Below are 24,654 nucleotides of genomic sequence, written 5' to 3' on the forward strand. Positions count from 1 at the left end.
GTTATTAATCAGTCCAAACTAGAGTTTGAACAGGCTAAGAGTAGAAAACTTGCTTCTTGCCCTAATGGTAGCCGAGCATTCTGGTCTCTTGCCAAAGCTATTGGCCGCAACTTTTGCCCATCTCTGCTCCCACCTCTGTTGGGTCTGTTGTCACTTCAGCCAAGGATAAAGCTGACCTGCTAGCGTCCCATTTTTCTTCCAGCTCATGTATTAATGATCTTGGTAAAACACCTCCCACCATTCCCAACACGCTCCATTCAATGCCTCCTGTGGTCTTCCGTCAAAAGGATATCAGAAGGATTTTGATGAATCTTGATGGCAAGAAAGCTCCAGGTCCTGATGGTATTTCTCCACTTGTTCTCAAAACCTGTGCTCCTGAACTTACTCCTATTCTTTGCCGCCTTTTTTCACTTTCTTATTCCAATGGTGTTTTTCCTTCTGCTTGGAAATTTGCTCATATCCAGCCAGTTCCTAAAAAGAGTGACAAATCCCTCCCATCCAATTATCGTCCCATTGCAATGACTTCTACTCTTTCTAAAGTAATGGAGAAATCAATTAACCGCCAACTCTTAAACTACCTAGAAACCTTCCGTCTGATCAACGATCGCTAGTATGGATTCCGACAGTGTCGATCCACTGGTGATATTCTGGCTTATGTTACCCATTTATGGACTAATTCAGTGAAAAGGTTCTGTGGAACACAAGTAGTTGCTCTTGACATCTCAAAGGCTTTTGATCATGTTTGGCATAAAGGTCTTCTAAACGAGCTTCCGTCTTATGGTTTGCCAACTGTTTTTAGTAATTGGTTATCCAGTTTTTTCTCTGATCGCTCACTGAGGGTGATGGTAGATGGCTCTCTGTCTTCTAACTTCTCCACTAACGCCCAAGGTTCAGTTCTTTCTCCCACTCTTTTCCTCTTGTACATTAATGACCTTCTTCCATTAACTGGAAATCCTATCCATAGTTTTGCCGATGATAGCTCATTGCATTCCACTTTCCATTTTGAGAAACCTTGTACTGCTCAATCAGCTTCAACTTCTCGAAAATCTGCTACCAATTCCTTAAATGCCGATCTTCAGGTAATTGTCCAGTGGGGCAAAGACAACTTAGTTGATTTCAACCCTTCTAAAACTCAGTCTTGTCTTATATCTCGCAAAAAAGGATTCTTCTGCTCCTATGCTTATCTTTAGTGTCACTCCGATTTCTAGGCAAAATGATATATCTCTTTTGGGATTACCCTGACTTCTAATCTCTCTTGGCACAAGCACATTACAAATATTGCTTCCTCTGCATCTAAAAAACTTGGTTTTCTCTTTCGCTCTTAGCATTACTTTTCTTCCGAATAGCTGCTCACTCTGTATAAATTGCAAATCCGCCCCGCCATGGAATATTGTTCCCACATGTGGGGTGGTGCGCCCAAAACCTCTCTCAGGCTTCTTGATTCCATTCAGAAGAGGGCAGTTAGGTTAATTAATGATTCATCTCTAACAGAGTCTCTCCACTCGCTTTCTCATAGACGTACTGTTTCTGCTGCATGCCTCTTCTACAGATACTTCCATGGGCACTGTTCTTCTGAATTGGCTTCTACAATTCCTGCTCTCTCTTTCAAAACAATCCGAACACGTGCCGCCACCAGCCAACATCCACATACTGTCCAACTTCAAACCCACAGAACCAACTTTTCATCTTCCTCATTTATTCATTCAACTGCCATTTTCTGGAACAACCTTCCTTCATATGTATTTCCTGAAAATTACAATCTACAAAGTTCAAGTCCAATGTCAACAATTATCTTCTTTCGTCTTCTCAACCTCCAACCCAAGCATGGTACTAAGTACTATAGGTTCTAATACCTCTCGTGTTTGGGGTTCACATAAAAAAAAATGGTAAAGATTCAATATGGGGTACGGCCACCAAAAATGGTGGCGAGGAGAGGAAGGGGAAAAGCAGCGATTGACGGGTTGTGACTCCACCCACTCACTGCGTTCCCCCTCCTCTCCTTGCCGGGCGGATGCGAAGTGACACGCAGATGGCACATAGCACAGCAACGAATGTGGCGGCTGAAAACAAAGAATAAACCCGATAATCAGAAAAATACAAATACCAAAATACACGTTTCTACGGTTTCACGAAATGTCACGTGACATTTGAATAAGTCTGATTGAGCTAAAAAGATGATGAAAAAGGAAAGGGGAAAAGGTAATTTAATCCGAAATTTCGCTAAAATGAAAGGCAAATAAACTGAACAATTTAAAAAACTAACCCTTTTCTCGACCGCAGGTAATACAGCACAACGTAAAATTCGACCGGGAATTGCAAAAAAGACTATTTCGCAAACATCAATTAACCACGAAGAAACACCACGAAATTGAAAATTCGCAATAAAAATAGGTTAAACACAGAACAAAAAAATTAGAATTTTATTTATTTTGTAGTTCGCCTTTACTACCTTTAAAAAACTAACCCTTTAAACTAAAATTAAAAAACTAACCCTTTTCTCGATCGCAGGTAATACAGCACAACGTAAAATTCGACCGGGAATCGCAGAAAAGACTATTTCACAAACATCAATTAACCACGAAGAAACACCACGAAATTGAAAATTGCGCAATAAAAATAGGTTAAACACAGAACAAAAAAATTAGAATTTTATTTATTTTGTAGTTCGCCTTTACTACCTTTAAAAAACTAACCCTTTAAACTAAAATTAAAAAACTAACCCTTTTCTCGATCGCAGGTAATACAGCACAACGTAAAATTCGACCGGGAATCGCAGAAAAGACTATTTCACAAACATCAATTAACCACGAAGAAACACCACGAAATTGAAAATTGCGCAATAAAAATAGGTTAAACACAGAACAAAAAAATTAGAATACATACCTAAAACAAAGGAATACGGCAGAAGCACTTAGGAATTACTAATCAGTGATTAGTAATGAGAAGGCTCAGAAGAGGAGGAAAGTGGCCATGTCACTTTCATCAGTCGACATTTAAAAATTAATTTAATTTTTTTTTCTGGGGGCTCTGTCCCCAGACCCCCGTTTGAGCGGATTTTCGGGTCGCTCTCACACTACTTTTATTTTTTATTGCACATTGAAATTCGGATAAGTGATTTTTTTAAATTACTAATGAGCCAATGAGAAGGCTCAGAAGAGGAGGAAAGTGGCCACGTCACTTTCCTCAGTCGACATTTCGAAATTACTTTATTTTTCAGGAAAAAAAAATTTATTTAATTTTTTTTTTTTTCTGGGGGCTCCTGCCCCCACCCCCCCCACATTTTTTAACTTTACCTTTAATTTACGAATGAAATTAAGACCGATTATTATACCGCAACCACGTGACATCAAAACACTATTAACACGTGCGGCACAAGCTACACACACAACTAACACGGCGCGGCACGAGGTGACACGCACTGCGTGTCAGTTGTGATTGTCTGACGTCATTGACTCCGCCCACTGGGTGGAGCCGGCTGCCTTCTTTCACTTCGTTCTCATTGGCTGTACCCGATACTGAATCTCGACCAAAAAAAAAAATAAATAAATAAATAATACTTAATAATAATTTTTATTATTATGCAATGTCGCTTATAAAAATGTAGTACTGGAAATATTTTATAATAAAAATTCAGAAAAATACGATTTCAGAAATATAGGCTTAGTGGTTCGCATTAAAAATATTATGTTGAAAGGGGTTCGCAAGTCAAAAAAGGTTGGGAACCGCTACCTTAGAGAGAGCAGCAGTTGTGGCCTTTGTCATTATTACATAGCCCATCTCAGAGACAATTCAGTCAATTAAAATGGTGAGAGCTAAATCAATGTCCACAGCTTGAATTCCCCTGGGTGAAAATGCAATATGAGTTTTCCTGGATATATCTTGGTATGTCTAAGAATTTGAGACTAAACACAGTTATAGTTTTGATTTTCTTGCTAAAAGGTGGCATACAGTTAGTTGTTGAAATAGTATCAAAAGTGGATTGTGGTTGGAGTTGAGCATTCTCTCAGGGGATTGATCACTGGTGCCGGGTATGGACGTTAGGATCAGGTCAGGTTGGGTGGGGACCCATGGGTGGTGAGTTTACAGATAAGGCAGATGCCTGTAGTATGAAGGTGAGAAAGGAGCTGCACCTTGAGATAATCAAGCTAAGGGGGCCAGGTTGAAGTTGGCATGCATGATTTTGACATGGAAGGTTGAAGCTGGTTTAGGATTTAAGTGGCTGTCTCAAGGATAAGGTCCTGAGGTGGAGATGGGGTGGAATATAAACTACAATCACATGGTGTATAGTAGAATGAATCTTGAGATTGACAAAGATAGCTGCAAATCTTGTGATCTACTTGAAGAGCTTGAAGCAGTGTGAAAAGAGTTTAGTCATAAAAAATGGAAGATTCTCCTCCTCTCCTGCTGTCTCTGGATGGAAAGGAAGAAATGTATCTAGCTGGGACAGTGATTATAAGTTACTCCTGGTCACACTTCATCCACATCTTGATGTAGAGAAGAATCTAACTGTTCCATGGTGTCAATTTTGTTTCTAATGCTGTGAGTGTTTTGAGGGAGTAACTGAATCATAGTAGTTGGAATTTTTAATAAGGTAGTTGATCTGTTATATTTTCCTTCAGTAGGACATGGTAACCTCTGTGATTATGGTCGAGCATATCCATGTTCTCGCATGGAGTCAGTAAGCATGTAGGAGATGGCAGAGATTGGTGTTTCATTAGAGATATGGGATAAGTACAGTTGTTAAGATAAGATAAGTAAGTTGATAAGATATGATTGTTTCAGATCATGAGGACTGTTCAGAATTTTTACAAGGAGGTCCACAGTTTATAGTTATTACTAGTCAACTGGTTAGAATCTTGCTGTGGCTGTGCTGGTCCTGTTGTGTTAGATGGTCTCATAAAATTGAAGAATTATCACTCCATTTGGTAACATGGATGATGAGAGATTTTATTAAAATACTCAAGTTTAAAAGCTGAGTATTTTTGACCCTTGACTGGCAGGTGCTTCATAGAATTAGATAGTTGGATCTCTTCTTTGATGATGGCTACAATTTGGGTAGGAAGATATATGGGAATCAAGTTCGGAGATGTAGATACCTTTTCCCTGCTTTGTTAGGTTATCCGACAGCTCAATGTGGTAGAGATACTCATGGCAAATGAGCAAGGTCCATCGTGTGGCTTTTGAAAGGACAGGTGAGAGGGACTTCCTGTTCCCAATAGGGGATTATGTTTTTTTTTTCTAAATGCCAAACAGATATGGGTGATTTTATTTGTGCATTCTTGTGGTTCCTCGTTGTCAGGTCATCTATCCGTATGGAGGCACCTAGAGCCCACAGTGCCTTAATGCCAGCTGAATCACTAGACACCGAGAGTTGGTTTTCTGGTTGAGCTGAGGGATCAATGAGTAAGTCTGATACCTGGTAAGAAAGTTAGAGCTCAACACGAGATTGAATGTGGATAATCTACTGACTCCTTTAACTTTCACACTGAGTCAAGAATCACTTGTTATACTTGCTAATACACCACTGTTTTGATTTGTTACAGACAATGTATTAGCAATCCTTGATTTGTGAAGGTGAATTCTAGTTTACTTTTTAGAGGTGTCAGTTGTTTCTGAAAATGTATGGTATTTTCTCTTATTTCATTTTTATTGTTTTTTATTGTTCAGCATAAACTGAGGTGATATTTTGGATAATAGTCTCATATCTATCATCCTAAGAGTCAAAAGTAATTTCCACCTAGAATATCATTAAGGTTTGCAGTAAATATATCTCTTATGGTCTGAAAAATTTTTGTTTAGTAAAGTATTTTGATATGCATATATTCCATCTGTTTGCCCTTGCACATTAACTTGTTACATTTTAGCCTTCACGTTCTGAAACTACCATTAGCCAAGATGTAACTTGCAATACCTTTAAAGTAAACTACCTCCAGTTTACTTTAAAGGTATTGCAAGTTACATCTTGGCTATTGGTGGTTCTTGAGGTTGTCACAGACATTCTCTAAGATATGCCAGACAAGCTGCACTTGCTATCTGGGAGTTTAAAACGTTGATGGAACTGATATTCGGGTGACACTCAAGTCAAGTGAACCACATTTCGGCGAAGTCTGAACGGTCTGTGACAGCCAAATCCTCTGCTTGCACCTTCACGATGGTGGGACTGTTAGTAATCCTGGGTATAACCTCCATGCACAAGTACATGGTGGGTGACCACCCAGGTGTGAACCAATGTAAGCAGGGGTCGAGGTGTGGCACCAAAACCACATGGAGGAATGCCGCCCTTCAATGTTACGAGGCAGTACTAGATGGTAGATGACTCTCATCAACCGGTGCAATACCACCACTTTGCTTATTGAAGGCTTGAAGTGGTGGAACCCATGTTTAGTCTCTAGAGCTAAGTTCCGGTCAACCCTTCCCTATCTCTTCCATCATGCAGTATGATTGATGACTTTTGAGGTTATGACGTGGCGAGATCCAATATTCCTTACATTTCAAGGGTACAGCTCTAAAACTGTGTACGCAGGCCGGCCGCTAAATAATACACCGGACCGAACCTATTGGTAACTCTTTAGGAGGCTTCTAGAACAGCTAGTGTATAATCTTGCTACCTCTACTCTGCCAGATAGTGACTGGAGGGAGTCCGAGTAGTGTGTATGCGGGAAGCATTGCCGAGGCCACGTTATGTCAAGGATCTGGGTATATTCTTACCATGTGTACGCCATATCCAAAAATTTCATTACTTCATACAGCATGTCCCACCCACTTTTTCTTACTATTGAATACATCATGAATTATAAAACTAATAGAGCCAGCTTATCTGCAAAAAGATCTAAACCTCCCAAGCACTTCCTAATTCACTTCACAAATATATGTGGATCTTATTCTAATCTTAACGATGTCCATTTCCACTTGCAATCTGCCAAACCCATGTACTTTTTCTGATAGAATCTCAGTTATTGGTTGATTCAACTACTGCTCATCTCAGATGCCCAAATTATTCGCTGTATGATTCCTTTCGCCTCAAAGGTGGTACTTGTGCATATGTCCGTTCTGATATTCCCTGTTAGAGACTTCGCAATTTGGAACCTTCTCTCTTTAATCTTCTCTGGCTTAAAATCTCTCTACCTCATTCTGTCAAATTCATCTGTTGTCTCTACCATTCTACCAACTCCAACTCCACTAATCAATTGGAGCTCTTTGACTTCCTCTCTTTGAAACTTGACTTTCTATAGTCCAACTTTCTTAAGAGTGATGTAATTTTCCTTGGCGATTTTAATGTTCATAACTCCAGCTGACTTCCGGTTTCTAGTCACACCAACCCAGCTGGTCGAGATGCTGAGACTTTTGCAATTACTAATGACCTTTTGCAGATTGTTCATTTACCTACAAGAATACCGTACATTCCTAATCATACAACCAAACCACTTGATCTTTTTCCCACAAACAACCCTTCTAAGTACACGGTTGAAGTGAGAGGTCCTTTAGGCACTTCCGATCACAACTTGGTGATTGTCTCTTCTCCAATGGAGTCTTTATCTCATGGCTATTTCCAACCTCATGTTGTTTGGCATTACAAGAATGCAAAATGGGATGACCTGCGAGATTTCTTTTCCTTGGTCGGATTACTGTTTCAAAACTTCTGATGTCAACATTTGCTCAGATCGTGTCAGTGAAATTATTCTTGCAGGAATGGAATCCTTTATCCCACACTCCACTTTAAAATCTTGTCCTTTGTCTAAACCTTGGTTTTCCAATAAATGTGCTAAGGCTGTTCAAGAGAATAATGTTGCATATCGTAATTGTCTTGTTTCTAATTTTTCAGTCTCGTTTTCTGCCTACCTAAGCTCGCAACAATTGTAAAGCAGTTATTAATCAGTCCAAACTAGAGTTTGAACAGGCTAAGTGTAGAAAACGTGCTTCTTGCCCTCATGGTAGCTGAGCATTCTGGTCTCTTGCGAAAGCTATTGGCCGCAACCTTTGCACATCTCTGCTCCCACCTCTGTTCAAACCAGATGGTTCTGTTGTCACTTCAGCCAAGGATAAAGCTGACCTTCTAGCATCCCATTTTTCTTCCAACTCATGTATTAATGATCTTGGTAAAACACCTCCCACCCTTCCTCCTGCATTCTTTCATCAAAAGGATGTCAGAAGGATTTTGACGAATCTTGATGCTAAGAAAGCTCCAGATCCCGATGGTATTTCTCCACTTGTTCTCAAAACTTGTGCTCCTGAACTTACTCCTATTCTTTTCCGCCTTTTTTCACTTTCTTATTCGAAAGGCGTTTTTCCTTCTGCTTGGAAATTTGCTCATATCCAGCCAGTTCCTAAAAAGGGTGACAAATCCCTCCCATCCGATTATCATCCCATTGCAATTACTTCTACTCTTTATAAAGTAATGGAGAAATCAATTAACCGCCAACTCTTAAACTACCTAGAAACCTGCCTGATCAACGATCGTCAGTATGGATTCCGTCAGTGTTGATCCACTGGTGATGTTCTGACTTATGTTACCCATTTATGGACTAATTCAATGGAAAGGTTCGGTGAAACACAAGTAGTTGCTCTTGACATCTCAAAGGCTTTCGATCATGTTTGGCATAAAGGTCTTCTAAACGAGCTTCCATCTTATGGTTTGCCAACTGTTTTTAATAATTGGTTATCCAGTTTTCTCTCTGATCGCTCACTGAGGGTGATGGTAGATGGCTCTCTGTCTTCTAACTTCTCCACTTATGCCGGTGTCCCCCAAGGTTCAGTTCTTTCCCCCACTCTTTTCCTCTTGTATATTAATGACCTTCTTCCATTGACTGGAAATCATATCCATAGTTTTGCCGATGATAGCACATTGCATTCTACTTTCCATTTTGAGAAACCTTACCCTGTTCAGTCAGCTTCAACTTCTTGAAAATTTGCTACCAATTCCTTAAATGCCAATCTTCAGGTAATTCTGCAGTGGGACAAAGACGACTTAGTAGATTTCAACCCTTCTAAAACTCAGTCTTGTCTTATATCTCATAAAAATGATTCTTCTGCTCCTATGCTTATCTTTAGTGACACTCCGATTTCTAGGCAAAATGATATATCTCTTTTGGGGATTACCCTAACTTCTAATCTCTCTTGGCACAAGCACATTACAAATATTGCTCTCTCTGCATCTAAAAAAATTTGGTTTTCTCTTTCGCTCTTGGCGTTACTTTTCTTCCAAACAGCTGCTCACTCTGTATAAATTGCAAATCCGCCCTGGCATGGAATATTGTTCCCACATGTGGGGTGGTGCCCCCAAAACCTCTCTCAGACTTCTTGATTCCATTCAGAAGAGGGCAGTTAGGTTAATTAATGATTTATCTCTAACAGAGTCTCTCCACTCGCTGTCTCATAGACATACTGTTTCTGCTGCACGCCTCTTCTATAGATACTTCCATGGGCACTGTTCTTCTGAATTGGCTTCTATAATTCCCGCTCTCTCTTTCAAAACAGTCCGAACAAGTGCGGCCAACATCCATTTACTTTCCAACTTCAAACTCACAGAACCAACTTTTCACCTTCCTCGTTTATTCATTCAATTGCCGTTTTCTGGAACAACCTTCCTTCTTACGTATTTCCTGAAAATTACAGTCTACAGAAGTTCAAGTCCACGGTCAACAAATATCTTCTTTCGTCTTCTCAACCTCCAACCCAAGCATGGTACTAAGTACTATAGGTTCTAATACCTCTCATGTTTGGGGTTTACATTAAAAAAAAAAAAAAAAGTTTCTTTGTTAATATTTGAGAAATATCTACTGATTACAGTTAATGAATTAAGTCTCTTTAATAATAGAGCTATTATTAATTTTGAGAGCACCTTCAAGAGCCACTGGTCTTGTGAGAATAAAGGAAATATTACTAGTATTCAACCTCAGCATGTTAGAGTTATGGTATATCATAAACCATTGCAGTTTTGTTCAACTCTTAGTTGCATTGTCAGTGCAACAAACTCATGATGTATTTTTTAATGTTTTATTTGAAATTGATGATATCTTTTAGGATGCTTTCAGTGATTCTTTGACTTGGTGATATCTGAAGAATAGATAAGATCCCAAACCCAGAAATTATTTGGTAGAAACTCTGAGCTGAATGTTTAGTGATATTCACTGTTTGCATAGATCTTGTATATTGTTGAAATCTGGGGATCAGCAGCCCACCCTATCCTGAAGCGCCTGTATGCTAAGGAATATTAGTTTATCAGGTGAATGGCAAGCAAATATAAATGTCAAATCCTCCCCGAGCACGTTTGAGTTGGCATTCATACCTAAAATAGTGACTTCAGACAAGATGCAATACATAGACTAATTACCACAATGAAGATACTTACCAGGTTCATCTCTTTTCACAATGATGAAAAAAAAAAAAAAAAAAAAGGCCCAACCAAACAGGTATCTGTCAAATCGGTAACCAGGCTCTCAATGCAAATTATGAAAAATTTGACACCAATGAGGACCTATAGGTGTTGTTGTGCTGAGAAACACATCCATAATATGTTTAATACAGTGAAACTTCTCCTAATGGACACCTCTCTACAACGGACATTTTCAAATTCCCCAACTCTCCTCTATTGGTTTTAATGTGTTTTCAGCTTCTGTCTAGAGGACATTCTCTGTAACGGACGCGGACAAGCAATCTGCACTGTTTCATTTAGATTAGCACTGAATTTGATCTCCCCATAACGGACAGCAGGCGAGCTCACGGCCCTTTTTCTAGGAACGTTTCTTCCACATATTGCCTCAATCGTGTGTTTATTTTCTATTTCCGATTCTCTGAATTTTATCAAGGTTTACGTCGCCGTTCTAAACCCTTTTTCAAGAATTTTAAGGCACGTGTAAAACTTCTGATGAATTCGGTGTGTGCAGAGCAGGAAGGGACTTGGTCAGCCTTTCGTCTTTTGAGTTTCAGTTTTCAGTTTTGTTCAGTTTCGTGTGAAGTGCACAATGTCTTCTCGTAAACATTTAACTTTAAAAGATAAAGTCGAACTCATTAATGCGTATGATCGGCAAAAAAATAGTGTTCACAATCTCGCTGAAAAATTCAAAATCAGGAAGACGCAGGTAAGCCACATCCTAAAGAAAAAAAAATGAACTGCTCAAACAATTTTGGCAACATGGAAATGATCAGGTTCAAAAATCATTCCCGAAAACCGTTGGACTTCAAATTGACAATGTTACGTATGAGTAGTTTTGTCGCGCACGTGCTAAAAAAATTCCCATTAATGGGCCTATTATTAGGGAAAAGGCTTTGGAGGTTGCGAAATCTATGGGAGTAAATGAGCTCAAAGCTTCTGTGGGATGGCTAGACAAGTTCAAAACTCGGCATAAAATTTCTTGGAAAACTGTAAGTGGTGAAGGTGGATCTGTTGATACTGGGGTTGTAACAGAGTGGACTGTCAAATTGGAAGATTTATGTCGTGATTTTGAAGCTAAGGATATTTACAACTGTGACGAAATAGGGTTGTTTTTTAAAGCTCTTCCTGAAAAAAACAATGAGTCTAAAAAACGAAAAGTGCCAGTGTGGAATAATTTCCAAGGAACGCTTGACTGTACTATTGTGTACAAATATGCTGGGAGACTTTGAACAACCTCTTGTTATAGGAAAACCACAAAATCCTCGTTGTTTCAAGGGCATAAAGTTGAATGTTTTGAATGTTGACTGGAAGTCTAATAAAAAAGCATGGATGACACGAGATATCATGAGCGAATGGATAAGTCACCTTAACCAAAACATGATTCGTCAAAACAGAAAAATTATTCTTTTCACGGATAATGCTGCATCTCACCTGCACATTGAATTGTCCAACATTCAAATCGTTTTTCTGCCACCAAACACATCTGCAGAGTGTCAGCCCTTGGATCAAGGGATAATAAAAAATTTTAAACTTCACTACAGAAAACGTGTTTTAAGACATCTCATTGCAAACATGAACGATGTAACATGTGCGAGTGACCTTGTAAAGTATCTCATCATCCTAGATTCGATTCAATGGATTTCCTCTTCAGTAAACGCAATTAGAAAACAAACTGTCTTGAACTGTTTTGTAAAGTCTGGCTTCTCAAACACAAAAATTGAAGTTGTGAACAGCAATGTGGAGTACCAAGAAGAACAAGAACTTCAACATCTATTGATTATGTACGATACTTCCGCTACAAGTGATCCTGGCTACAAAGAAATAGACTTGAACCTCACTACAGACTATGGTGCTCTAGATATCAACGACATTATCATCGATATTTTTCAAGAAGTTCCTCATGAGGATGAAGAAATGGAAGGAGGTCATTCTGTCGAAGAACATATTAACGATGAACCACCGCTGAAAATAGAAGAAGCGCTCATACAAATCAATCGTTTAAAAATGTTTTTCGCCGCTGAAGAAGATACTGAAGGACTTTCAATGGTTTCTTCACGCCAAACAAGTGTTGAAAACAAAATTATCAGCCGGAAGAAGGTGCAGAAGAAAATAAGTGATTACTGTATGTATTTTTCTTAAGATAAAGTCATAATATGCATAGCATAGCACAATTGTATGTATATTATTTACAAAAATATTGTGCAAAATCTGTATATAATTTAATTTAATTTTACATTAAACGTTTAACGATTTTTCTTTATCTCTTGTGTATGTAATTGTATATTATTTACAAAAATATTGTTAAAAATCTGTATATATTTTAATTTAATTTTACATTAAACGTTTAACGATTTTTCTTTCTTTCTTTTTTTTTTCTCCCTCAGACTTCTTGTTAGCGGACACTTCTCTCTAACGGACAAATTCTCGTTCCCCATGGCTGTCCATTAAAGGGAAGTTTCACTGTATATTCAGTCATCGCTGAGTGATGACTAAATTATGACCACCTATCTAATACCGTGTTGTGCCACCATTCGCATGGATAACAGCTGCTATTTGCCTAGGCATTAACCCCATTAGATATCTTAAGACATCTGTAGGGATCTGCAGCCATGCTGCCTGAAGGCTTTCCCCAGTTTTGGGATAGTTGACAGGTGCATGTCCATACACCTCACTTCCAATTCCACAACATTCCATAGGTGTTCAATTGGACTGAAGTCAGGCAAATTTTGAGGGCAATCAAGATGGTAGTATCTTCACTATGTTCCTCGAACCACTTGTGCATAGTGTGGGCCTGTTGGCACGGTACATTGTCTCAGTAGATCCCATTTCTATCTGGGGAAAAAGTGCAACATTGTAGGATGTGCATGGTCTCCTAAGAGCTGCCATTAGACCTCACCAGTGAAATGTTGGTCCATATACTTGTTTGTTGTTTGTTATTTGGTTTTTAGGAGCATTAGCAACTAAGGCCATATTGCTCCGGGAATATGCAGTGGTCATTCCCTTGACCTTTCTGCACCGTCCGTATTTGGTGGTGACGGGCTGGAACCCCGGTCTAATCAAGAAGCGTGTGCTACGCACTGCTGCTCCTTCCCACCTAGCTACGGAGGCGCTTTCAGGTCCATATGCACCAGGGATCCTAGTTCTTGCCAGAAAAACATGCCCGATATTAAGCAACCACTGCCACCAGGCTGGATAGTGAGCACCATGCACAATGGGTCCATAGACTTGAGTTGCTTGCACCACACATAAAGGTGTCTGTCAATGTGTTGCACCAGGTATTTGGACTCATCCAACTGGCACACTCGTTTCCAGACCTCCAGTGTCCAACCAGCACGTTGTTGGCACCACAGCATTTGTCGTCAAAGATGATCAATGGTGAGGAGAGGGTGTCTCTTGGGTCATCTGCTGTGGAACCCCATACGTCTGATTGTGCGGCACCTTGTCATTTAGTTATTGTTCTTGCATTCCCATATTGTATTGCAATGCGATGGTCAGGCCACACCTAGAGTACTGTATACAGGTCTGGAGGCCTCATTTCAAGAAGGATGTAGAGCTGCTGGAACGAGTACAGAGAAGGGCAACAAGATTAGTGAATGGAACAAAGGGGTGCTCTTACGAAGAAAGGCTTAAGTTTTGCAAATTACAGTGTCTGGAGACTAGGCACCAGCGAGATCTGATAGAGGTGTATAAAGCCTTGAATGGTTTAAGCATGCTCAATGCTGATGGGATTCTTCCTCTAGCTCAGAAAAATCACCTGAGAGGGCATAAATTCAAATTGAGGAAAGACAGATGTAGGATAGACGTGCGGAAATTTGCCTTTAGCCAGCGGGTGGTTGGTTGGTGGAACAGACTTCCATCCCTTGTGGTGGAGGTTGATAGCCTAAATAAGTTTAAGGCTCAGCTGGACAGGTATTTTGAACGAACAGAGGGGTGAAGTGGAAGTGGTTTTTTTTTTTTTTTTTTGGCTGATGCTGCATAAGCTTGCTTTCTTGCATCAAATGCCTCTACTAATGCTAATGCTAAAATGCTAATGTCAGCTGTCACACAGCAACCTGCAGTTGAGCCTATACAATGCACCCTTTTCTCACCACAAACATCCACCTAGCATAAAACTTTGCAGTTCTGTTGGGGGGGGGGGGGAAGATGGTTTGACTCGTTTGATGCCATTGTTAGTATGCCTTAACCACAGTGGTCCATGAACAACTGACAAGACATGACATTTCCAATATGAAAGCACCTGATGCGCAATCTCCTGCAATTTTGATGACCTTAGTTGAAACCTTAGTTGAAAACTTTGATTTTTATGACCAGATACAAATCACCACTGCTCTAGTGTACAAAGCTGTTCAGCTTTTTATTCTGCGAGTTATGCGGAATAGTCCATTACTAACGGGTTGATCCTAATTCAGTGATCACTGAGTGTATACAGAGTGTCTCAAAAATAGACGGCATAACTTCAGGAATGAGTTCCTCATATGTAGATAATAAAAATATTTTCTATCAGCATAGTTCCGGAAATGCTTGGTTCCTGAGTTATTAACCGGAATGTCTTATCTCCTGCAGGTGATTTCCTTCATCACACAGTACTGACAGAATCTGATGGTTTTCCATTCCAACCATGTACTCAAATCAGAGCAAGCGAATATGCACTTTATGTACTGGTTGGCAGACAGCAGTGCTCTGGAGGCTTGTCGTTTGTACCACGAAAGATTTCCAGAACGAAGATGTCCAGACAGGAAAACATTTGAAGGTATCCATCGCCACCTTTCTGAACATGGGACCTTTATACCTCGTGCTGCCGACAGAGGACAACCAAGATCTACGACTCTTGAAGTAGAGGAGGAGATTTTGGATGTTGTGCATGCCACTCCTGGAATCAGCACACGCAGAATAGCAATGCAACTGGCTGTTCAACGTTCAACTATTTGGAGAGTGTTGTGAGAACACCAACTGTATCCTTACCATCTGCAATGGGTACTGGCCTTATCACCAGCAGATTATCCTGTGCGAGTAATGTTCTGCCAGTGGTTCTTGCAGCAGTGTGGTACAACTCCTCACTTTCCTACCTTAATGATATTCACAGATGAAGCACAGTTCACACAAGACGGAATCCAAAACTTTCACAATCAGCATGTGTGGGCTGAGGAAAACCCACATGCAATTCTTCCATCACATCACTAACAGCGGTTCAGCCTCAACATCTGAGTGGGTGTTTTTGGTGATAAGTTATATAAGGTTATATTTGGTGATAAGTGATAAGGCAGGCGTATAGAAACTTTCTGGAAAACAACATGCCTGATTTCTTGGACAACATGCCACTGAACATTCGTCAACAAGCGCACTTCATGCACGATGGCACTCTCGCACATTTCAGCCACTTAGCCCGCAGTTACCTGAATCGAAGGTTTCCTGGTCAGTGGGTAGGTAGAGGTGGACCAACTGCCTGGCCTCCACACTCATTGATTTAAACGGGGCCATTTAAAGTCATTGGTGTATTCGACTCCAGAAGCTGATGTGGAAACTCTCCGCAATCGAATTGTGGCAGGTTGTGAAACAATACGAAACATGCTAGGAATTTGGCATCGTCTTCGCGAGTCCATGAGATGTCGATGTGAGGCCTGTATTCAGGCAGAAGATGGACATTTTGAACAATTACTATAAGGTGATGTGAACAGTTAAGTGTCATAGACAGACCTTCAAAATTCAGAAACCAAGCATTTCCCGAACTATGTTGATATAAAATATTTTTATTGTCTACATATGAGGAACTCATTCCTGAAGTTATGCCGTGTATTTTTGAGACACCCTGTATATATATAGTTTAGAAATTTTGACCTCTGTATAAATAGGAAAAGACATTGTGTTGTCAACTTTACTTTCTGTCATACTACTATATTGTAACCTGGCTGTGTATATAAAGTCCATTAATACTGCCTGTAAAAGTAGAAATCTGTTAAACTCATTAATGAGTTTGTCTGGTTTGTCCAAGAAAATTTTCTAAAATGCATAAAATAATAATAATCCTATGTCTCCCTATATATCCCCACTCCCCCATTCTAGTGTATGTGAAAGTGAGCTAGACATCATCGTTTTTCTTCATATGGCTTATATCCATTGATCTAAAGCCTCTGGCTTGCCATAATGGGTAATACTGTATGAAGCCTCCACCCCTTCAGACAAAGATTCCTCTGTAGGCAGTTCAGAGAAATTTTATGCATTCAATTGTTTTTATCATTTTTAAACTTTTTTCCTTTTTTCTTGTAAGACAATCCAAAAATCCAGCTTTCTGTGTTTTTCTGCTTAAAATCAGGATTAGTGTTTGCAAAAATAACTTATTATACAGTATAATCAAAGCAGTAACATTCTTTTCAATTCTCTGTTAAATGAAATTTAGCAGAAATTTATAATTTAGTATAAACCTTTTTATTTATAACTCACATTTTACAGCTCACATCAACAAGTTATTTTTCTCACAGTTCATGTTTTTGTGAGTTGTCAAATGTGTAATTTTTGTTTTCTTTGCTTCATTGCTGTTTCTTTAGAAACTACAAATAAATTTTCTTTTAATTGTTAGATATTTATCCAGCCAATGCATGTTGATGACAGCCATCTTCCCGTTGCTCATACCTGCTTTAACATATTGGACCTGCCACATTATTCAAGTGAAGAAATTCTCCGCACTAAACTTTTGCAAGCTATCCAACACACCCAAGGATTTGGACTGGCATGAAATGAGGTTCTAATTACTTTTATTATGTAATATACAATAAAGGTGTTGAATTTTAAGAAGCTTAGGTTGCACACAAGGACAGATACTTCACTAATATTGTATGTAATTTGATTTTCAAAGTAAAAAGTTTTATGCATTTTCCAAATAGCCTAAAAGAAGAAAAGAAAAGAAAAATAATGTAATAATATTTATTTTTTACTGTGACCACATGTTCCTGTTGCTGAAGTTACAGTAATGATGTCTGAAGCAGTGCTTTAAAATTCCAAAGATGGCTAATGAATAATGAAAGTATAAAGAATAATGAATAACAAAAATATAAAGATGTAATTTATACTTAATTTCTTAGTGATTTCTACCTTTTCAGTATGTGAATATAATTTATTTGCACTTCATGTGTGTACATGAACAGTCCTGAATTTTTTTCATTTGAATTGTAGTGCATCTCTTGACTGAGTTTGATTGAATCAGAATTAGTTTTCTTTTTGTGCCCTATAGTGTTTGATAAAGAAACTTCTTTTTCTTTAATGATACTTATCAGAATGAAAACATACATTTTATAAAGGTTAACCTGTTTCTATAATATAACAAGAGCAAAATGACATTCTTATTTATTATTAATATTATTTTATTTTTATTATTATTATTTATTTATATATTTTTTTTTGAGATCACAGATATTTGTTTGACTGACAGCAGTCTCATGTAGCATAAAAATGATAGTAGCCATGTTTAAAATAAATAAATTCTCCAAAAAAGTGCAGTATTATTGCTCAGGGTTAGACCTCTATATTTGATATTAGTTTATGCTATTCTAATTTAATTTTTTTGTCTTTTGTATTAATTCAATACAAGATATCCAAAATGTCCATTTTATTGCAACAGTGGTTATAATTTTTCAGAGCAACAGAAATTTCTCAGTTTATTTTTTAGAATTCTGGAATATTTTAACCTGAGTAGCATCTCAGAAAAGTGTTAATAATCAAAACAAGAATTAAATCAGTTATCCATGTTATGATTACTTGATTTTAGAGATCCTTAATAAAAATGAATGCAAACTGTAAAATAGTTGCTAACGTTGAATATTAAAAAATCACATATTTTCTTGTAATTGTCTTTTTTATTTAAAAATATAAAAAAATACATGTTGATTTCCACATAAGCACACTAGTCATTTTTCAGTTTATTTTCAAAAGCAGCTGCACTTCCACTGCATTAAAATATTGCATCTAATTCTATTTATATTTTTAAAATAAATAATAATTTTCATTATAATATGCTAAAATTATTTGTAATGGCAGATTTTCATGGAAAAATAATATAATAAAATTTTGATTATGTGTTATGCATTTGATTTTGATCATGGGATCTTTCTGCTCCCACTGAAGACCAAGACTGAGCACCTAATCATACAGACAAATACCATTATCCATGATTCTAAGTTGTTAATATCTTTTTAAATTGTATAGCATGACCTAAAAAGGGTAATCTGCAATCCTTTATTATTATATTAAACATAAAGGCACACATAAGGTTACTAAATATTTAAATGAAAGTTTACTTTAATGTTCTGCTTAGTTCTTAACTTAGGCTAAACACATTCAGTCCAGAACATGTTCACTAATAGAGACTACCTGCTAACTATTAAACCATTTAGCTTCAAAACAGTTGTCATGGCAATAACTCATTTTTAAATGCATAGCAGATTTAGCTTTAAGATTATGTCATATAATTTTAAAAAGTATCAACAGCTTAGGCAGCATTCTAGATAATTGTATAGTAGAGCATCAGTTATCCGGAATAATTGATGTCAGACCTCTTCCGGATAGCCAAATTTTCCAGATAATTTTTCTGGTAAGATTAAATAAATTTAATTATTGTAAGGTAATTATTAATATCATGTATTAAATAATTTAATCATATGGTAAGATTAAATAAATTTAATCTTGCCTTATGATTAAATTAAATAAGATTAATTAAATAAAAAAAATATGCCAATCTCAGAAAACAGAAACATCCATCCAGGCATTTTTATACAAGAAAATTAGAAAGATTTTTAAATGCTCTTGGTTTTATCAACTTACCAATAACGAGCACAGACAATCAGTGCGTCCCAGTGGCATTTGCACACACAGCACAGCAATTGTAACTCCCTCTTTTCTCATCTTAAAACCTTGTGCAGGCATTTCTCTTTTAGTGGCTAAGGTTTTTCTCGGTAATGCTTCCCATAATCATCAACATTATAAAAGTTTCTTCCTCTTAATTTGCCATAACTGAAGCAAACTTACTTTTTATTATTATTATTATTATTAATATCCATATGATGCAAGGAAGCCTGAGGCTTATGCTGCACCAGGAAAAAAAAAAAATGTTCCCGAGTAACCCTGAGAGAGAGAGAGAGAGAGAGAGAGAGAGAGAGAGAGAGAGAGAGAGAGAGAGAGTCAAAAGTAGAAGGGAATCACCAAGAAAGAGAAGAATGATGATATCCAGCTCAGGACCCTGGGTGTGCCAAGCCCATACTCACCAGATGTGAGCCCCCGGGGTTAAGGACACTGCTGCCGATTTGTCTGCAGAAAGTTTCTCGCCTTGAATACCTAGTTGACGTATACCGTGTCTCAGTTGAAGTCCCCACATTAAACTCTTTGGAGAGATTTCTTAAATTTTCACCTTTTCTAATTCTAATTTTCGTTTTTTGTTGCAATGTTAAAACTATGCGTTTTCTTTTCGTTCACATTTTACAGTAAAAAACTGAGAAAAATAATAACTCGCACAGTCTCGGGCCGATATTATTCTTACCGAGTCCTGGAGCTAAACTAATCTGAAATTCACTCATTCTTTCCGAGAAAACCCAGTTGTGTCTGTGATATTTTTCTGCAGCACATTTCTGAAGGTCACATAGACAGAGATCACAACCATAAAACAGTAAAAACAATTTGCAGTTTTCAGTTTATTGGGCTTTTTGTTTATACAATATGTTATAAACAGATAGTAAACTCAATCTTTTGCTTATTATAATTAAAATTCAGTTTGCAAACGTGATCACTATAACTGGAGCTTACTATACTACCATTAATTAATAAAAAAAAAAAAAACGCAGCCTTTCAAATTATTCCGGATAACCGATGTATTTGTCTCTAAGTTGAACATAATAACCCAAGCCTTAAGATCAATTACAATAAATCCCCGACATGTAAGCCTGAGTTATGTAGCTTCGGACTTATGTAAAAAAATTTTTCACTCAATTTTTTTTTAGGATTGTAAAATTTAAAAAAGTAAAAAATAATAAAAATAAGCAATCAGTAACAATGAACACGCCACGCACAAATTGCACAAGTGAAATACGGAGTAAAGTGCTTAAAAATAGAAATGAAGAGAAAATTCTGAAAATTTATTTATTTTTTATGTGACTGAAGATTTCAAAGAAGGGGACACACATTTCACCATAATAACATAAAAACCCACAGAATTCCAGCTATCAGTATTATCATAAATGCAATAAGATTGGTTTTACTAACCATTTATAATAGATTGCACTAAAAAAGAGCCCAATAAACCAGAAACTACAAATTCCTTTTATTGTTTTATGGTAGTGACCTGAAATGTGCTTGAGTAAAATGTGAGGTGATAATAGTATGTTTCTGCTTAACTCTGTGAGGTTCTTTACAGAAAATTTCATTTTGACAGTTAACATGGTGCCGACTAAGAGAATAAGTGACAGCAGTACTAGTAAATTTACCAAGAAAAAGAAAGTGATCGATCTGGATCAGAAGATTTATGAAAATGGTCAAACATTAACAAGTATCAACCAGAATTCAGAATTGTTAGTGTCAACAGTGAACACAATAGTAAAGGACAAAGACAGAATACGAGAAGGGATCAGCACCAATGAAGTCAACTATAATAACCAAGGCTATGAAATATATATCAACTTTTACTGTACAATAACATGTGCTTTTTCTTCCTTTTATGTTTTCTTATGTGCCACTCCGGGTACTTCACCGCTGTCACCAGATAAAGTGTTTAGTTGAACTAATTAAAAATACAGTAGAATCCGGATAAGAAATTTTCCAAGAGACTGGAGATTTAGAACTTCTTACGAGGGAAAACTTCTTAGAAGGGAAAATTACCTAAGGGTATGAAATATTAACTACACAAATAAAACTGAAAAGATACACATACATAAGTTAAAGATCATTTTTAAGTATTTCAGAATTTATAAATATTTTATTCTGCTTATGGGAAACATTTTTAAACAGGATTTCTAATTGCTTAGCATTCTGTTGATTAAACACAATGCCTTCACAACGAGTTGCCCTGATGTTAAACCACCTCGAATAAGTCAGTAGTTAAATATCGCTTCACCAGTAGAGTCTCGGCGGATATCGCCATCCCTGGGTGGTGGTATCTGCCAAGACTCCACTGGTGAAGTGTTGACTATTCAAGATAGTGCAACATCAGGGCAACTCATTGTGAAGGCATTCACAACTTGAGATGTAACAAAAATGATGCCATTTCACCTACTTCAGTGATTTACTATGAACTAAAATGGTGTTATGCACTAACTTGTTCGATTACCAAAATGTTTATATTTTTTTAATATAAAAATTCGGAATTTCTACATTGAAAACGTCATTATAATTACGCCGCATATTCTTTATTACGAACTTTTTATGCGGGAAAACTTTTTACGTGGGAAAATAATACATTACAATACATAGAACTGAAATTGAGAATTAAGAAACCCAAATGTAGTAGAGGGGAACACATCTTACGCGGGAATTTCTTATCCAAGTTCTGCTGTATATAACTATTTTTCTATATATATAACTAATTAATTGAAAAATATATAACTATTTTTCTTCATTCTTCTGAGGATATTATCTGGTTTTTGTAATTTTGGCATATCAGGGATATATTTTATTAATCAGCAATATTTTATTAGTCATTCCCGAGTTACACAAAACTTGACTTACGCAAGAAATCCTGGAATGTATCTCTTACGTATGTCGGGGACTTACTGTACTTGGCCCCAGTCTTTGCTGGGATTACAAAGAGGCCCATGATTGAAATTAAATGCAGTTAAAGCATACCAGTGTTATTTAATTTCAACTGCTGCATTGAAATATCAACCCACCTCCCACAGTAGTCCTCTTGATATTGATTATCCACACCTGCTTCTTTTCAACCACTGTCAAGCCAGATGTATTATGGGGAAGATGTCTGTCTATTATTATTATTATTATCGTAAAAAAATTTTTCCTTTTTTTTTTTTATTATGAAAACTCCAACATGAGAGATATTAGAACCTATAGTACTTGTACCGTGCTTGGATTGGAGGTTGAGAAGACGAAAGAAAATATTTCTTGACATCATCATTCTTCTCTTTCTTGGTGATTCCCTTCCCTCTCTCTCTCTCTCTCTCAGGGACACACAGAAATATTTTTTTTTTTTTTTGTCTGGTGCAATAAAAGCCTCAGGCTTCCTTGCACCATATGACTAATAATAATAATGACATTAGACTTGAACCTCTGTAGACTGAAATTTTCAGGAAACATGTATGATGGTTGTTCTAGAAAATGGCAGTTGAATGAATAAATGAGGAAGATGAAAAGTTGGTTCTGTGAGTTTGAAGTTGGACAATAAATGGATGTTGGCTGGTGGCGGCATGTGTTTGGACTGTTTTGAAAGAGAGAGAGAGAGAGCGGGAATTATAGAAGCCAATTCAGAAGAACAGTACACATGGAAGTATCTGTAGAAAAGGCATGCAGCAGAAACAGTACATCTATGAGACAGCGAGTGGAGAGACTCTGTTAGAGATGAGTCATTAATTAACGTAACTGCCCTCTTCTGAATGGACTCTAGAAGATTGAGAGAGGTTTTGGTGGCACCACCCCAGATGTGGGAACAATATTCCTTTTTAAGACGGATTTGCGATTTGTACAGAGTGAACAGCTGGTTGGAAGAAAAGTAACGCCGAGAGCAAAAGAGAAAACCAAATTTTTTAGATGTAGAAGAAGCAATATTTGTAATGTGCTTGTACAAAGAGAGATTAGAAGCCAGGGTAATCCCCAAAAGAGATATATCATCTTGCCTAGAAATCAGATTGTCACCAAAGATAAGCATAGGAGCAGAAGAATCCGTTTTGCGAGATATAAGACAACACTGAGTTTTAGAAGGGTTGAAATCTACTAAGTTGTCTTTGCCCCACTGGAGAATTACCTCAAGATCGGCATTTAAGAAATTGGTAGCGGATATTCTAGAAGTTGAAGCTGATTGAGCAAGGCAAGGTTTCTCAAAATGGAAAGTGGAATGCAATGTGCTATCATCGGCAAAACTATGGATAGGATTTCCAGTCAGTGGAAGAAGGTCATTAATATACAAGAGGAAAAGAGTGGGGGAAACAACTGAACCTTGGGGGACACCAGGATAATCAGTTGGAAAACCATAATATGGAAGCTTGTTTAGAAGACCTTTATGCCAAACACGATTGAAAGTCTTTGAGATATCAACAGCAACTGTTTGTGTTTCACCGAACTTTTCCATTGAATTTGTCCATAAATGGGTAACATAAGCCAATGGATCGACAGTGACAGAATCCATATTGGCGATCGTTGATTAGACAGATGGTTTCTAGGTAGTTTAAGAATTGGCGATTAATTGATTTCTCCATTACTTTAGAAAGATTAGAAGTAATTGCAATGGGACGATAATTCGATGGGAGGGATTTGTTACCTTTTTTAGGTACTGGCAGGATATGAGCAAATTTCCAAGCAGAAGGAAAAACACCTTTGGAATAAGAAAGTGAAAAAAGGTGGCAAAGAACTGAGGTAAGTTCCAGGAGCACAGGTTTTGAGCACAAGTGTAGAAATACCATCAGGACCTGGTGGTATTTCTCCACCAGGTCCTGATGGTATTTCTGCATTTGTGCTTCCTTAGCATCAAGATTTGTCAAAATCCTTCTGACATCCTTTTGACGGAAGACCACAGGAGACATTGAATGGAGCATATTGGGAATGGTGGGAGGTGTTTTACCAAGATCCTAAATACATGACTTGGAAGAAAAATGGGATGCTAGCAGGTCAGCTTTATCCTTGGCTGAAGTGACAATAGAATCATCTGGCTTCGATAGAGGTGGAAGCAGAGATGGGCAAAAGTTGCGGCCAATAGCTTTGGCAAGAGACCAGAATGCTCGTCTACCATTAGGGCAAGAAGCAAGTTTTCTACTCTTAGCCTGTTCAAAGTCTAGTTTGGACTGATTAATAACTGCTTTACAATTGTTGCGAGCTTTGGTATAGGCAGAAAACGAAACTGAAGAATTGAAAACAAACCAATTACGATATGCAACATTCTTCTCTTGAACAACCTTAGCACATTTATTGGAAAACCAAGGTTTAGATAAAGTACGAGATTTTAAAATGGAATAAAGGATTCCATTCCAACAAGAGTAATTTCACTGACACGATCTGAGCAAACGTTGACATCAGAAGTTTTGAATTAGTAATCCGATCAAGAAAAAGAAGATAGGAAATCTCGCAGATCATCCCATTTTGCATTC

At 37.6% G+C, this 24,654-nt stretch overlaps 1 protein-coding gene across 1 annotated transcript in view; it reads left to right on the top strand.

Moving 5' to 3' along the window:
• Nucleotides 1-17,687, top strand: part of Herc4 (HECT and RLD domain containing E3 ubiquitin ligase 4) — a 768,218-nt gene extending 750,531 nt beyond the window's left edge. Inside the window, exon 29 of the mRNA XM_090378812.1 lies at nt 16,947-17,687. Within this exon, the coding sequence (XP_090234938.1) occupies nt 16,947-17,102 (156 nt within the window). The 3' untranslated portion in view covers nt 17,103-17,687. The remainder of the gene's footprint in view (nt 1-16,946) is intronic.
• The last annotated feature ends 6,967 nt before the right edge of the window (nt 17,688-24,654 follow it).

Source organism: Mastigoproctus giganteus, chromosome 8 (genome assembly GCF_048544385.1).
Source record: "Mastigoproctus giganteus isolate SK-2022 chromosome 8, ASM4854438v1, whole genome shotgun sequence".
Taxonomy (NCBI): Eukaryota; Metazoa; Arthropoda; class Arachnida; order Uropygi; family Thelyphonidae; genus Mastigoproctus; species Mastigoproctus giganteus.